The 17,464-nt window shown below is 27.1% G+C and overlaps 2 protein-coding genes across 2 annotated transcripts in view; both read left to right on the forward strand.

The window, feature by feature from the left end:
• LOC111636247 overlaps window positions 1-44 on the forward strand; it is a 7,255-nt gene extending 7,211 nt beyond the window's left edge. The window contains exon 10 of the mRNA XM_023381457.1: window positions 40-44. Coding sequence (XP_023237225.1) covers window positions 40-44 — 5 coding nt within the window. The remainder of the gene's footprint in view (window positions 1-39) is intronic.
• Window positions 45-9,109: 9,065 nt separating this feature from the next.
• Window positions 9,110-15,206, forward strand: LOC111636258. Its single transcript, XM_023381467.1, has 16 exons — window positions 9,110-9,176; window positions 9,377-9,435; window positions 9,515-9,577; window positions 9,970-10,005; window positions 10,226-10,291; window positions 10,726-10,776; window positions 10,909-10,956; window positions 11,087-11,177; window positions 12,143-12,219; window positions 12,301-12,366; window positions 12,473-12,508; window positions 12,592-12,657; window positions 12,737-12,787; window positions 13,707-13,754; window positions 14,772-14,906; window positions 15,071-15,206. The coding sequence occupies exons 1-16, from the start codon at window positions 9,110-9,112 to the stop codon at window positions 15,092-15,094; spliced, it is 984 nt and encodes a 327-aa protein (XP_023237235.1). The 3' UTR covers window positions 15,095-15,206.
• The last annotated feature ends 2,258 nt before the right edge of the window (window positions 15,207-17,464 follow it).

The raw sequence follows: 17,464 nt of genomic DNA on the forward strand, positions 1-17,464 counted from the left end.
ATTATAATATTTATATAAGTATATTTCTGTTATTTGCAGAATAAAAAAGATTGTTTGCAGCACATGTATCAGCCAGTAAATATTCATATCTATAATATTTGAATTATTTATTATTTTAGATTTTAAATATGCTATTGCTAATTTTAATTACACGTTCATTATTTTTAATACTGTATATACAAAATTATTCTTTTGTATATCTAGTTTAATTATATTTTATAGATCTTGGAAGGTTGTCAGAAGGAAGTGAAATATTGTAATAAACCTCTTATAGATACGTATTTACAGGTAATAATATATTTTAAAATTTTACTTTGTTAAATTTTATAAAAACTCCTTAAATTTCTCTAGTTTAATGTATTAAATATTTTGCCTTTATAACAGGATTTTAACCATAAATACTTAATACACTTAATTATTATGCCTTTTTGTCCTTTTTTTTATCTATTTATAATTTATTTTGTATACTAGTACTTTCTATGTATTAACAGGTATCTGCATCCATAATTTTCCAGTATAATAAGTCCTGTTAATACATAGAAAGTACTAGTATACAAAATAAATTATAAACTTAATACACTTACTTATTAGGATAATTTTGAAAGATTTTCAGTATAAATTTAGTGTATTTTATTTGAAATTTATCTCTGTCAATCTATTATTAATTAATTATTTGTTTTTAAATATTTATGAAATAACTTTAGCATATTACTTATTATTATTATCAGTGTTTTTGTGTTATTAAAATTAAATATTAATTATATGTAGTCTATATGTATGTTAAACATATATAATTTATATCATTAGGACTGGAAGGAAAACAATATAATACATTGAAATTAATGGGATTAAATTTATAATTTTGGTTTAAATATAAAGATTATATTATATTCTAAGATAAAAAAAAGTTTAATATTAATTTTTTTAAAATAATTTGTTAGTTCTACGAGTTTATTTATAAAATATATTTTTGTCACAAATGGACTCTTAGAACGTGAAAGTTCTTACTCATATAATAACATGTTAACAATAAATATTACGTAAATTATTTAATATAATGCAAATATATTGAAATTAAAATACATTTGTATTGCAGACAAAATACACTGTGGATAAATTCACTAAGAAAATTAGCAAAACTGTTGGAGTAAGTATTTTAAAGAATTTGTTAAAAAGAACTTTGAAATTAAATAATTTAGTATTTTATAGTTAAATACGATAAAACACAAAACATAATTTAATGTTGTATTGACAACACGATGTTCCACAGAATTAAACATTAAGAAATCTGTCTAATTACTAGCTTTATAATTAAATCTATAAAGAATTAAATGACATATATCTAGCATTTGACCAGAAAATGGCGTCCTGTTATCATGTGACATTCTCTAGACTAATTACAGCAATCATATATACAGTATTTACATTTATATAATTGCATTGGGACTAAATATGAATGTAAATTAAATGAACTATGGCCTTAATATATTAATACATTTCAAAATTTTAATTTATAGAAACCAAATTCTAAAAAAGAATGTGGAATTAATTTCAAGCAAATTCAGGTAGCCATTTTAGCATTTGAAGAAAATTTTTGTTATTTAATCACTAAATAAATTTTATTTTTATATCAGAAACGATACGTTAAAGAATGTGAATACAACAAAGATCCTAATTTAAATTATTTCTGTGACGTGACTACAGAAATATTAAATAATAAATTCTGAACCATGTTTTGATTTCTTTTCGGTAAGTAATCTTTGTAGATATTTTTAATATTTAAGCAGAAATTTTATCAGAGTCAGTGGCTTAAAAAATGATGAAATATGCGCCATAACACAAATAATTCTATTGGTATTTCATTCTTAAAGATGTAATCTCTAGGCCTATTTGAACAAATTACTAATTTTAAAGTTATAAAGCTAAGTTATATACAGTCGACCCCCTATAACGCTGTTAATAATTCCGTTTTATATGAATTCCATGTTGTACGAGTCACTTAGATTTTACAAATACGTGTGCCGGGCTGTGAACAGCTCACGTATTTGTAAAATCTAAGTGACTCGTACAACATGGAATTCATATAAAACGGAATTATCAACAGTGTTATAGGGGGTCGACTGTAAAGACGTTTGAGTGGAAACTATAGGTGTATGTTCTCCGAAAAACAATATGGAGTACGTATCCTTGGTCCCCTACATTTACACCTGCTCAAAGTATATACATCTTTATACAAGCACTTAGAGATGAATAGTGTTTACGTTCTTCATGGTGCTTATATTTAAATATCATTTGTACATTGAAATTTCAGCCATTTACTTAGTGTATGTTCAATATATATGTATATAAAATATACATATATATAGCCCATTAGAATGACTAGCAACACTAATATAGTCCATTATACGGAAATATAGCACGGAAATATAGCCCATTAGAATGACTAGCAACACTTTAGGGAGAGAGACGTTAAGCTATTATGACGCGGAATTTATCATTATGAATACGATCACAGCAAATTATAATTTCAAATTTATTTTACAAATTATTGCGATATTATAATTCTTAAATATATATATATAGCAGATAATTAAGGCATTACTTACAGATATATAAGCATTATATAATGATAATAGTAGAGAATTTTCTTGTATTTTTCTATACAAATTATACTTTAATTGAATTCCTATCTACTAAACGTTTATAAAATAAGACAGAATTTTAGTTTTATGAAATTTGAAATTGAAATAATTATAAAAGATTGAATTAATATTTTAATATTTCTTTCAGGTATGCTGGAGTGATGATTTGGAAATAAAACTTTATATATTCGATTAAATACGCTTCTTTCAATTATAAAATAAATTTAAATATGAAATATTAAAAAAATAATGTAGAATTTTAAATGCTAATAAATTTTTCTTGAAATTTATAAAATTTTGATTATTTAATAATAATTTCACAATGACTATTAAACAGTTGAATTAAGTTTAAATAATAAATTAGACACAACATTTATTAATTCCTCACAATACGTTTCATTACAAATTATCAATTTTATTCGACTGAAATAAAAACGTAGCCTATATGATATTACGATATATTAAATTACAGCCAGTGTTTTACTTTACAAATTATTTTAACTTACAATGAATAAATATTATAAAAAACATATTGTTAGCACGTAAAATGTGTTCTCAGAATAATGATTGATATGTTTTAGGGGGAAAAATTCATTTTTTACTTCACATAGCAAATTAATTACTGTTTAATTTTTCACATTTTTCATAACCCACTTTTATAAAATATAAATTATAGAAAAATAACATAATAATTAAAACATTTTTATCATTAATTGGAATCATAAGACGTCACGTAGATTTCTGCTTTTGAAATGGTCAGTATCACTGGTCAGCGTTATGCTAACATGGAGGAAAGGCAAGCTTTGAATGTTGTGATATTCATACCAGATGGAGTACCACCCCATGTTGCTTTTCCTGTGAAACAATTGTTATTTGGAGAGAATCGAGTCACTTTCAGCATGAATGCCACTTAGATGATCAGAGACCTGATGCCCTGCAATTTTTGGTTACGGGGCTATCTGAAGTATAGGGTTTACAGAGATCGCCCAATATCATTGGCAATGCTAAAAGACTCTAAACAATGGGATGCATCAATGACACCTTGAGGAATGCTGTTTCGTGCGCTTCATAACGTCGTTACTCGTCTTCAGGCCTTGCTCGACAACAAAATCAGGTTTAAAAATAATGGATAAAACTACTAATTTTGTTTAAGGATGGTTATTAAATTTCAAAAATTTCAGCCGAGTGAGTGAAAAGGCTACGAAATACATAGAAATATTTTGTATTTCTTTTTGAATTGCATAAAGAATTTGTTTTTTTTTTTTTTTTGAATGAAGCAACCGGATGAAAACGGTTTTTTTTTGCAAATTAGCATTAGTTTTAAATTAATTTTCTTATTTAAAACGACTAAATACTGGTAGTTGTTCATGGGTTTGCGCTTCATCAATGGAAGATTTTTGGGTTTACTTTACGTGTCTAACACCAAAATAGCATCCAAATTTGCATAGAAAGTCTTTCGGGATAAATTCTTCTTTGGGAGATCGCCCAATTGTTGCATCTGATCAAACCATTCAAATACTCCAATTCTATTTTTGTAAACAAGTTCATATCAGTATTCTTGTATCCTTATAGAATCTAAGAACAGTTATGAATCTATATATATATATATATATAAATGAACATGTATGTCCCTATATTTCACTTTTTCGCAAAAACTACACATCGCACGTGAATGGTGTTTGTATGTGGTGGTAGCCCCAAATCTCCATTCGTGCATAGGGGTGGTTGCGTCTCGATAGCTATAAGGGTGCGGGAGATATGAGGCTAAAAGTAGTTGAAAGTGGCTTTCTATTTCGAATGTTTTGTTCGAATTTGTTGAATTTGTTCGAATTTAATTCGAACAATGTTCAAATTTGTTCGAATTTGTTCGAATTAAATTCGAACATAAAATTCGAATATTGGTTCGATTATAGAACGATTGTAAACGTTCCATAAACGTTGAAAATAGTTCGTTTGACTAAACGTAAAAATTCTCTAATTAGTCTGAAAACGGGGGACCTAATTCTTGCATTCTGTGAAAACGGGTAAGATTAGCTATAACGTAATTATCTTAATCTTCACTATCGCTACTTTTTGCCCAGCGAAGCGGGTCCTTGCAGCTAGATTCTAGATTATTTAGAAAAACAGTCTTTTATATATATAAAAAAAACTATATTACATACAAATAAAAACCCAGCGAAGCGGGTCCTTGCAGCTAGTTTGTTCATAATATTTAACAGAGATATTTATAAATTTCCTATCTCTTTATTAATTCATTTGCCTCTATGTCCTTATTGTATACTATTTTTGTTATATTATTGTCTACTTTAGACTTACCGTGGTAAATTATTAAGACTTATTATATCGGTGTTTCTGTTTCTGCAAAAAGAGGAGGTCTTATTCACAAAAAACAATCTTTATTTTTCACCTGGTTTATCATCTGAATACAATGAGGATTTTATTCATTATTAACATTTATAATTTTTTATAAAACACATCCCTACCCTCAAAATTAAGCTTATTGCCACGTTATAATAATTTAAAATATTAAAAGTTTTAAAAATAAAATATGATAACAGATGGCGCCAGACGCAGTTTTAAATGTTGCCGGGAAAGTTAAGCGACTCATTGCTGGACTTTTTAAAATGCAATTTACATTTCTAATATTGTATTCTTTTCAAACTGAAGTTCTCGTAAACTCAATGTCAGCATTATAATTTTCGAAAAAAAGGAATAAATTAATAATTATATTTAACAGCAATTGAATAGAAATATAAAATGGATAGTCTGCGCTTTATTTTAACAATTATAGTTTATTTAATTTACAGTAAAATCTTACTTAGGTGGCTACCTTCAGGCTATACAATTTCTGGCCACATAAAAGTGAGGTGGTTATTTGGGTGGGATTATGAAATATTCTACATACTAAACTAAAGCCTAGTACTGAATTCTGTAAAAGTTTAATATTGATTATAAAAGTAAACAATAAATAAATAAATATATAATATAAAAAATTTACTTAATTCTGTGCTGTACATCCTTTGCAATATATATATAACAGTAGGCTAATTTAAACTTTCACACAGGTTAACATTAACACTGAGTAATAGAATATTGAAATACAGAGTGCATTTGTATTTCAATATATTAAACTTGACATTTCCGAGCTGGCTATAGCAAAAACAATTCATCAGAAAATCATGAAAGTTTGGGAATTCCTTAATGAGATGATGGGAATTTTTTCTAGAGGGGAAAAAAGCTTGTTCCAAAACCACCATTAGAGGGTATATTATAACTTTATACAAAACTACTAGACATTAGACAGATTGTGAACAAAACATGTTCTAAACATAATGGCCACCATTGTCTGCTACCATCTAAAAGCGTAAAACAGCAGGTTCAACGATGATTGTATGCAATGTATGCCTTGTAGTGTTACTCACATGGCGTGGTATGCTGTCCTTTAGGTCTGACAGCGATGTTATGGGATCACGGTAGATCAAGTCTTTGAGATAACACAGAACCAAAAACTGCATGGATCTCGCAATTCAATGTGTCACTATTTCAGTTTGATTTCAGCCCTTTAGTGGTGACTTTTGAAATTAACTTTTTTTTTTTTTTTAGGAAAATTCCCATGTTTTATTAAGGCATTTCCAAAATTTCATGACTTTCTGATGAATATTTTTTGCTGTAACCAGCTGGAAAATGTGAAGTTTAATTTGGGACACCCTGTATGAGAGGGCTATTAAAAAAAAGCCGAAAAGTGTTCTGGGATATCACGCGTTAATGAATAAAAATCAGAAAGGTGTGTGTGACAAGTCTGAAATTATAACATAAGGCCAGCAGGCTCATAGTTATTTATTACTAATTAACAGAGTACACGTAAAATGAATACAAGCTGTTTTCATTAGGCTTCTGTATTATACAAATATTAATACAATTGTTTAGTACGCAACGAATATGTTTATGAAACGTTAGTAAAGGTTTTATTTAAATATTTTATTTTAACAGGAAAATTCGGAAAAATTATTAAATAGAAATCAAAAAAGTGTCGAAAAAGTATTAAGAATTAAATTGGCGTTTACATCAGGCTCGTTGTTACTTTTAATTGCTGAGTGTGGCAAGCAAAGTATCGGTAATATAGACCGATCATCGCTGATTTATAGTTATATTTTTACAAAATACAATCAAATTTTGTGTAAAATTATTAAAAACATATATAATTATCTTTCATTTACTAAATTTCAAAGATAAATTTAATTTGCTCGGTGTATAAATATAGATTATTTTACTTAAATATCATCTGTGGGAGGCAAAGAGTTCCAAAATATAGCAACAACACTCATTGGGCTGCAAGTTGAAAAATTATGGACCTATAAATTCCCTCACTCATCCGTCCGTCTGTCTTTCCTTAATTTTGAGAACGGAGTTAGATAGATTAAAGACGAGACCGGATATGGAAACCGTAGGGACAGAAAGCCTCGATTAACTATATACGAACATTCAATACAAACCGAAAATCACGTTATTTCAATTCAAAAATTTTCCCTGAAAGGTGTTAGATAGATGACTAGCACGACTCTGTTGTAAAAGGAAAAGTTTGATGTATAGGAGCAAGCCACTACTAATTTAAGGCGGAGACATTGTCCATATTAGTTTGAGCCTGGCATTGTGATGATGTCATAATAAATAATTGTACGTTGAATTTAAAGTTCTTTAAACAATACGTTAAGCTTAGAAAAGTTGAATTTCCCTATTCTGTTGACTACGTAAACCGGAATTAATATCACTTTAGGTTATTCCAATCTTGGCCACTTAATTGAGGTGGACCAAGAAGTTTGATTTATAATAAAATTTATACAGTTTTACAGGGTGAATTTCAGAGGTGGTCATGTAAGCGAGGTTTTCTATAATTATAAATAAATAAATAAAGTTAATTTTTTTAAATCAAATAATTTTTATCTATTAAAATGACAGGTAAAGAGTAGAATTATTTTTAATTAATTAAAAGAAATGTTTTAAAATTATATGAATTTTTCAAAATTTTTTACGTCACGAATGTGGAAAATTCCTTATATAAAGAGGAACGGCTGTGTTTAAATAATACACCTTTGCTTTTGCTAACAACTGAACTATGCATTTGTAAATATAATTTTAATTGATTTTTGATTATAATTTAATTGACTTTAAAAATATTTTCATAATATAAAAATTCAGGAAAATTGGGGTTTAAATTTAAATAATGTTTATTATTACAAGTAAGCATCAATAAGTATAAATAATTTAATCCTGCATACAGTTTTAAAAAAGCTTTATATTTCAAGATTGCGTACAGGATTTAATGATAAAACTTGATATTCACTCACTTTGTTTTATCTACCTATAGTGTAAGTATGCACCTTAACTTATAAAAGAATACAGTATTTGCATACACATAACTACTTTTTGGCATTATATTCCTGTAGTCTTAAATAACTTCTCATTAATAAGAGAAAATAAAAAGGAAAAAAATAAAACTAAAATATTTCGTGATTATTATTTGAATAAGTAAATAAATAAAAGTAAAATTTATAAAAAGTAATTACGTCTATAATCAACTGTTTAAAAGGATTACTGATTTAAATACTAATTTATGCAATTAAACACATTCCTTACTTAATAAATTATTAAATATTTATAACATTTAAAAATTTAAATTTTTTTCTGTGAAAAGCAATTTTTCCTAGAAATAATTCTTCCAAGACGGAATTTAGTAAAAATCAGACCACAAGATGGCGAACGTCATACGTGGCAACACTAGAGATACCAGCGCAAACGACAAAAAGGGAGGGGGAGGAGGAGGTAGAAAAAATTTTTACAGTTGTATTGTATCAAAATCTACCTAAAAGGGAAGATTCAGGAAGATTTTAACCTTTTTTTTAAAATTTGTAATATATACTAGTTTATTTATAAAAGATTAAAGCAGATTTTACATGTTTTTAAATTATACAGTAAGAGTGTAACCAAAAGGTGTACGTCTATATATCATTTATGTACTCATTGTTTTATGTAAATTCTCTTGTAATAGGTTAAAAAATATATATATAGGATATATATTGTATTTTAGTTGACTGAAGAGAGGCAAAGCCCGAAACGAGCACAAAAAATGTACCGTATGGACTCAACTAATAAAGGAATTTGATGGAAAACTTACCATGTGTCTTTGGAATAAAACACAATACTAGTGTTTACTACGCCACAATTATAAAGCAGGACACGGTTTCAAAATACACAACATTTAAAAAGTCATTAAATATTAAATTCTGTAGTTTTATTTCTGAATTTTAATTAAAAATTTTTTTGCAAGGAATGCATTAATATTGTCAATAATGCGTTTGAAAAGCAAAGCGTAGATGTAATTATAAAAATCACAGCACCTGTTTAATGTACACAAAAGGAAGTTATATGAGTTCTGTGTTAATTCCAAAAATTCATTATTCGGAGTGAACATGAAATGCTTAAACATCTTCTTCGTCATAACCTTTTTTCTCTGTATTAACGATATATACGGAAATGGTAACTCCTAATTAGTAATTAGTTTAATGTAAAATTCAATTTTAATCAAAATCTTAAAATACTTTTTTTTTTTTTGGTTTTTATAAAGAGAATTTAATAAAATTATATATATTTTCTTCATAGTTTAATTAAAATAACAAATATATTATTATTACATATATTTTTATATAATTAAATAATTATTTCATTGATTATATAAGAAAAAGAATGTTTGACCACGTTCAAGAATTGTATCACAAACTTAATTGGTGAAACAAGAGTAAGTTATTTATCATTGTTATTTTATTATTATTATTATTATTCGATATAATTCGCTAAAATTTTATCGAATTTCTCAGGAAAAAACAATAGAAAAGTTCTGTTGTAGACAAGCATTCGTGGGCAATGAATTTCGTGAAAAGGTAATTTTTTTTTACTAATATTCTATTTTTAAACTAAGTTAAAAATCTATTAAATATACTTAATTAATTTAATTTTGATGTTATAAACGTAGGTAAGAATTTGATACGCTGTAATAAAAGTAAATAGTAAAATCCAAAATAAATGTCCTTTATATATAAATAAAATTTGATAGAAATTATAGTTTAAACATCATTTTGTAATTAAAATTATACTTTAAAACGAGCAAAAAATTTTCTTTTAAAAAAACGTGCGACGATTCTTTACTATTTGTAATGTTTTAACAAAGGTATATAATTATTTATACATGTTTTAACGCTTATTGAATTAATTTTTTTAAAGTTGAAAAGTATTTATTAGGAATAATATATATATATGTTTTTTTTTTATTTAGTTGCAAAAGAACTGTCTGACGGATAGAATAATGCCCGTTAGTATATCTAAAATTCATTTATTTTNAAGTCAACTGTTCAAAAAATTAGCAGTTAGGATTTGATCTATTTATTATCTTCTACAAGTTGACATTTTTAGGAGTCTTTTCATTTAATTAGTATTTTGACTGAAACATTAATGAATGATGAATTATGGACAATAAAGAATGAGTTTATAACGAAAAAATTATTATTTATTCAAAAATTTATTTAATTTAGGATGTTGTTGATTGCTTGGGTATTGATAAAAAGTGTATAAAAACTTTAACAGACTACTTTAGAGAGGTAAAATAATCTTTAATTATGAATTCGCATTTTATTGTTAGTGTGATAAGTTTAACAATTTATAATATTGAATTCAATTGAATTAACTAAGAATTTGTAAATATAGATTAATAAATCTGATCGTTTTTCGGGAGTAAGATTTACATTTAAGCTAAAAAAAAAAAAAACTACAGTATATGTTAGGGCCTCACACTAAAAGGGTGCAGTTAGATGCCATCAGACTTTTAAATTTAGTATTATTTCCTGGAGAGGGAAGGATTCGTGTATGTTATAGATTAAGACCATAAATATAGATTTAAACCTGCATTTTCCTGTCGAATTTTTGTATTCTTCTTATTATATTAAGCATGTATTTAGAATCGTTTGATTATTTAGTAAATGAGAATCACACTGAAAAGTATTTAACTGTATTGAAATTTTTAAAACTTATTTAGAGAACAGAAAATTACACAAAAATGGAAAAAGATTTGAGAATTGCTGCTAGAGTAAGTTGAGTATTTTCAAATTATTTTCTTATGCTTCTTATTTAATAACTAAATTATATAAAAGTCAATTAATATTTTTATATTTTAGTTAAAACATATTAGTTAAATGTTTTATATTTTAAACTTTTAAAGCAACCGAACAGTATAGAGGATTGTGAAGATTACGCAAAACGATTTGAAGTAAGATCTATTTGTATTACTAAAAGCCAAGCTCAAACAACTGTTTTGAATTAAATTTAAATAAAATAAAGTATATTTTTAACTTTAATCTTTGAACATAATAAAATTGCAAATAATGTAAATTTCATAGCAAGAAGAATGCTCCATGTGTTCTGATAAAGATGACGACGATGAATTATACGGTGTAATATGTGATATCATTCGTAAAACAAAAAAATCATGTAAGTATTTCTTAGAAAAATAGAAAATATAGTATTTACGTATCTAATATATATATAAATAACCGAATTTTAATCAGTAGAGATTTTAGGCATAGGCAATTTAGGCTTTCCTACAAAGTAACTTTAAAAAAAAGTTTGTATTCTATGCTTAGTGTGTTACTTAAAGTTCATCCTCAACAGCATTGGACTATTGTTTTTAAAGATAATGCAAAAGTATTTCGTTTTCTCACATTTTGTTATATTATTTCCTAAAATCACTCACGCAAGTGACATTGCCAAGTGAAATTATAACGATTATCTTATTTAAAATATTCCGAAATTGATCTAAAACTAATAATACCTAAAAATAATCTGAAATGTAAATTTTCTTGTTTTAAATTTAAAAAAAAAACACCATTAGAATATATATTTTTATTCTACAATATTTTGACACTGTATGCAACGTTTCTAAGCAAAATTTGCTCTTAACATCTCTCAAAACAATTGAAAAACCTGTTTATAATTTTTATTAATTGCTACATTAACAATAAAATAAGAACAGTTACTCTCATATCAGAAAAATAAATTTAGAGAGATAATCCATAATGAAAGATAAAATGTCTAATAATTGGTGGAGAACATCAACCCTTGAATTTTTCAATTAAGACATATTCTTATAGAAAACAAGGATATTTATATTAGAATGTTTATGACTGTTAAGTGTTGATAGGGGTAGTCTCGCCTTACAAGAGAGATAGATGAACTATAGTTACGTCATACCATCTATACAAGAGTCACTTTCATTCTAACGGTTCCTATGTACAGATGTAGTTTCTAAGCTGTCTTAAATAAATACGTATAGATGTAGAAAAAAAAACATTACGAAAAAATAAAGCCTTAAAATGTTAAAAGCCTTATATATATATTTTTTTTCATAAACTTTGTATAATAGAAATGCTATTTATTTTAATTTATGAAATTTTTAGTGCCTTATTGTGTAAATAAGCATCACTGCATGGACACTTTCAATACTTGTATTATGAAGAAAATTAATGAATCAATGGTAAAATGTTTTCGAAATAATATATATAATTTCTGTTAAAACTTTAAATTTATTATTAATTAATATTAATTCATTAACTAGGTACATAAAGTCGATGTACGTTGCTGCAAATCTGCTCTTAATAATAAATCAAGCGATTATTTCAAGGTATAAAATGAATTTTACTGATTAATATTCTTTACAAATTAATTATTTTTGTTATAATTTATTAATATATTCGAAAAAATATATATAAATAACTCCGTTTATTTAGAATAAAGACAAATGTGAATCACCCGAGTTTATGCCGGTATTTACTTTTCTATATTAATGTAGTATTATAATTATTGATTTAATGTATAATAATAATAATTATTATTATATATTTTTCAGACAATAATAGACTGCATGTTTAAAGATGAATATTGTAAAGTGCAAATATTTAAATATTTTACAAAGGTAAAGTTTATTTACGTATTTTACGAAATCGTTTAAAAATGAAATAAATATTCACAAAATTAATTATTTATAATCTTAGAATGGAGAAATTTTGGAAGAATTTCGTACGAAAATAAATAGTGAAACGGGTGTAAGTATATAAACTTAGTATATAAATGTTCAAAATACACTATATTAAATGAGCGTGTAGATATAATGAATATAGGAATCAACTAGAATATTGGAATAATAAAAATGAAAAGAACAAGGTCAAAAGAAATGGAGGAAAAGATGAAAAAAAATGATTTCAGGTGTGCAAAAGAAATGGTTACAATAAGTAAAACAAAGAGAGAACGAGATAAAGAAGTTTTGTTGTGAGATCGATCTAACTGGAAATTAGAACGATGAAGCCAGTGGTGTTCAAATAAGGTTCGACTTCATACTGGAGTGGCACAACAACACTTTAGAGTGCCGAGCATCGTCATAACACAACATCGATAGAGCGAAGCTGGAAATTTTTCTGGGTCCAGAAAAAATTTAGCAGTTCGTAGCGGTTCCTATATCTGTAAATTATTACTATTTTTATTGATGGAAAATAAAACATTTAAGAGTACTTTTTATTAATAATAAAACATGTAACGTATTTCATTTGTTCAATGAAAAAAATGTCAAGAGGTTCCGTACAAATGGTCGATGATTCTAAACACTTCTTTCGTATATTACTGAAAGTACGAAAAGCTCAATAACTCTTCGAGTACATTAATAGAGAAGTACACTATATACATAATATATACATATGTAATACATATGTATTACATATGTTTAGTACAACGCTTAGTTTCATGTAATGTGTATCAACTTATTACCATATGGAGTGACAAAACAGCTAATGTTTCCACATTTCCTAACTTATTCAAAATGCTTTCTAAAAAGAAAAAAAATATATAAAAATACAAGAATGTAGCAGAAATTATAATTAATATTTTGCTAATAATGTTTAAACATTCAAATAAGATTTAAATAGTATTGTGACATATGACCAGAAATTAATAGAAAATTAACTTTTCTAGATTCCTCCGGAAACAAGTCAATGCGATAAATATTATTCAAAGTCAAAGGTAATATTATTTCATACATTTTAATATTTTTAGAATTTACAGAAATAAATAAAGTGGTAAAGAATATAATTAAATTTATTTCAACGACTATTATACTAATTATTGTACGCATAAAACTACAATTTCTAAAAAAACATACCAGCTAATTTATTGGTTATTTTAAAAATACTTTGAAAAAGCTACTTCATTAAATTTTCTTGAAGTATTGATAATAAATTAATATTTTATTTCTTTTTGCATTATATATACAGCATATATATTTTATTTAAACAAAAAATTAATTTACCTTATAAAAATGTATTAAAAATAACTAAATATTATGAGGAATATTCACGATATACAACTGATGTTCAGCTTCGTCAATAGATAACTTACTTTTTTCAACTAAGATTAACCACGAAGTTTCCAAAATCGACAATTCTATTAAAATTTCACTTGTAACACACAGAAAGTCATTAATCTTAGCTTTATTTTAATAAAATGTCTAAACAATTTCAAGAATATGACTATTTGAAGTCCTCATTCGCAATTAGAATCAAGAATAAGAATCTGGAGTCGGCAGATTCAGAGTCGTGAAGGCCACTTACACTTGAATAGTATTTGTATTTGTGTCTCACTTCTTATTAGCTCATTTGTTTACTTTTATATCATGTTTTTGAATTTATTTGTTGTATATTTATTTTAGTTTTTCCTAACACCTAGTGTTATTTAACAGGCTTGTGAATCAGAATACAATAAATAATTCGTTTATCCGTAGATGTTTTTCTAGTCTTCAGTCGTTCTGTCGACATTCAATTGTTCATTACGAACATTCATTGTTCATTATCGATATAATGTAAAAATTAAAAATAAAGAAAGCAATGTTTTGTTAATTAATATAGGCCTATATATTATAAAAATATAATAAATTGTTTTGATAATTTTAAGCATTATTTTTATATTGACCGTTTATATTACTTAAATTTAAAAAAAATTCTATTATTTTATTTTAATTGCTTATTATAATGTTATTTCTAGACAATATCTTTGATCGAATGTTACAAAACCACAAACAAAAAATTGTTCCCATTCTGCCAGTTATTGATAGATATTTTAAACAAAGAACCTATTAATGACATAAATGATGATTTATATAATTATGCAAATGATAATGTAAGTAATTTTATGATAATATTCATAAATTTGACTGACAATATTTTATTTTAGGTTATAACTTAATTACATCTTATGATATTTATATAATCTTTTATCGTAATTGAAATTAAATTTTAAATTTTATTGAAATTATTTATTCTAAAATACAATTTTTTTTGTAGTTTGACAACAGACTGAAGAAATGAACTTTCTAACAGAACAACAGTGATTACATCGTTTAATAAAGATGAATTTAAAAAATTAAATTTAATTATTGGAAGTTTTCTAATTGAAATAAAGAATATGTTTGCAGCATATATACAGTTTCATGTTTAGATTTTTCAGATTGAGTAAACATTACATTCTACAAAATTTCATTTACTCGTGAATTAAAAAGTAAATTTTAGAATCGTTTAATAAGAATAATCATTTAATTAATAATTCTTCGAAAGATGCACTTATCAGAAGTTATGAGCGTTTGAAATTTTGCGTAGCTTCCACACAGTAGACAAGTAAACCTGTGATATCTATGAAGTTTGCTTTTAAAAAAGTCAACAGAAAGCTATTATTATTTGGTAGAATCATTTTTTTTAAATAATTATTTACAAAAACATTATTGCCACAGCATGTTTTTCATCACACCAAGCTTGTGATAAAGAACTTGCGATGTATTTGGTGGAATCACCAAATGCAGTAATAATCATTTTCGTAATTGTCTGTGCTTCTCGTTCAGTTATAGACTTGATCGTTCTGATCTACACCTATTTTCGATCATCTGAACTAACAACTCTATTCATTTTGGTTTCGTCTGACCAGACAACCTCTTTCAATTTTCTAAAGTCCAGTCTTCACAGTTAAGACGATACCGTTGATATGATTGGTAAGTTTAGGCTTCTTAGGATAACTCTCATATTTCGTTTTACATTTAGTGAATAGTTGAAGGATTCACTTCTACTCCTAAGCAATCTATCGATTGTCTTTACTTGTGATGACGTGTATAACCGTAACGTCCTCTCGTTTTCAAACGTATAAGTATCTTTTTGTTTCAGAGAATTTTGACATTCACTGTAAATAAAGTTTTCTAATAAAACGAAAAGAGAGTGCTGATAATTAAAATCAGAGTCTACTAAACGATAAAAGTGTTATTCCAATTGACAAAAAACTTTAATTAATTAACAAATCATTAGAAAGGTTGCGGCCGACGTTTTCAACGCGAAAACGTGTACATCGGACGTTCAGCGCCGCCTTTCTGTGAGTCTAGAAGTTTTGACAATGGCGTTTGGAACGTCAGTAGAATCATGTTCGACGTTCCAAACGCCATTGTCAAACGTCTAGGCTTACAGGAAGGCGGCGCTAAACGTCCGACGTACACGTTTTCGCGTTGAAAACGTCGGCCGCAACCTCTCTACTACTACTTATTTATTTATAATGAAATAAAAACCTCGCTTCGTGACCACGTTTGAAATTACCTTCGGAAAATCAGAGATGATCTTGAAGCCATGATATCTCCGAATGACATGTTTTTGTTCAAAATTTAACAATTTATTATTATTTTTTGTTCTCCGATAGTTTTAAAGATCGACCGATATTAACTATCACTCTATAAAAAAGAGGAGGGCTCATATTAGTATTTTATTGCACGAAATATCACAAAAACAAAAATAAAAATTTTAAATATCGACATCGAGCGGTCTGCAGTCGTATTAATTTAAACACCAATTGCCAAATACGAAATACCAAAGCTTCGTACACGTCCGGTGGTTTAACTTGCTTCACTCGACACTTTGTATAGAGCTGTGAAGATTTTATAGATTATGTGGGTCGCCGGAAATAGGACGAAGTCGTACCTCTTTTTGATAGGCAACAGTTTGGTGAGAACTGCCCACTGGTCAGTGGATGGCTTGTTTATGGTTTTTTCTGTCCCGGAAAGTCGGGATTCTTTTGTCAGGTCGAGTGGAGGAGGAGAGAGGGGCCGTCGGTGAGGTGTAGACAATATTCGAAATAAAGACGACTTTTAACAACAAAACAAACATTTATTAAACAAAACTAGAAACTAACAAAGAGAATATATATCATTTCCGCGGAGTTGGAAGGGCCGCGCCGAGAGAGAGTTCACAATACTTTGGGGTTTCTGTTGAATTCAATGGCTAATACGGATAGAAATTCGGATAGAGGTTGAGCTTCTCTCCAGTAGGTCTTCTAGGGAAGTCTCCTCCGGGATCGACGAGCGGCTGGATGGGTGGGTCGGCGGTGATGGTCTACAACGAGAGATGACGGATCTGTTCACGGACGGCAAAGTCGACCCCCTTCCGTCGTCGTCCTCTCTTTTATATCTTCGGTAGATCTTATATCACGTTATCTTTTTACCCCAATCATAGATTTCTTTGGATAAGATCTGGTTGATTCAGCTTCAGGTTCCGGAGGGAAAGGAAGCTACTCCGGGGACGGGAAGATGAACATCCGCCTCCGAAAAGTGTCGAAAGAGCGAAAAAATAGAGGGTTTCTTTGTTTAAAATAAATGTTTTAATTCATTAATTTCGTTGTTTAAACGACTTAAACTCGTTTAATTCGATCCG

Source organism: Centruroides sculpturatus, unplaced genomic scaffold (assembly GCF_000671375.1).
Source record: "Centruroides sculpturatus isolate CEXI.00-Female unplaced genomic scaffold, Cexi_2.0 scaffold912, whole genome shotgun sequence".
Classification (NCBI taxonomy): Eukaryota; Metazoa; Arthropoda; class Arachnida; order Scorpiones; family Buthidae; genus Centruroides; species Centruroides sculpturatus.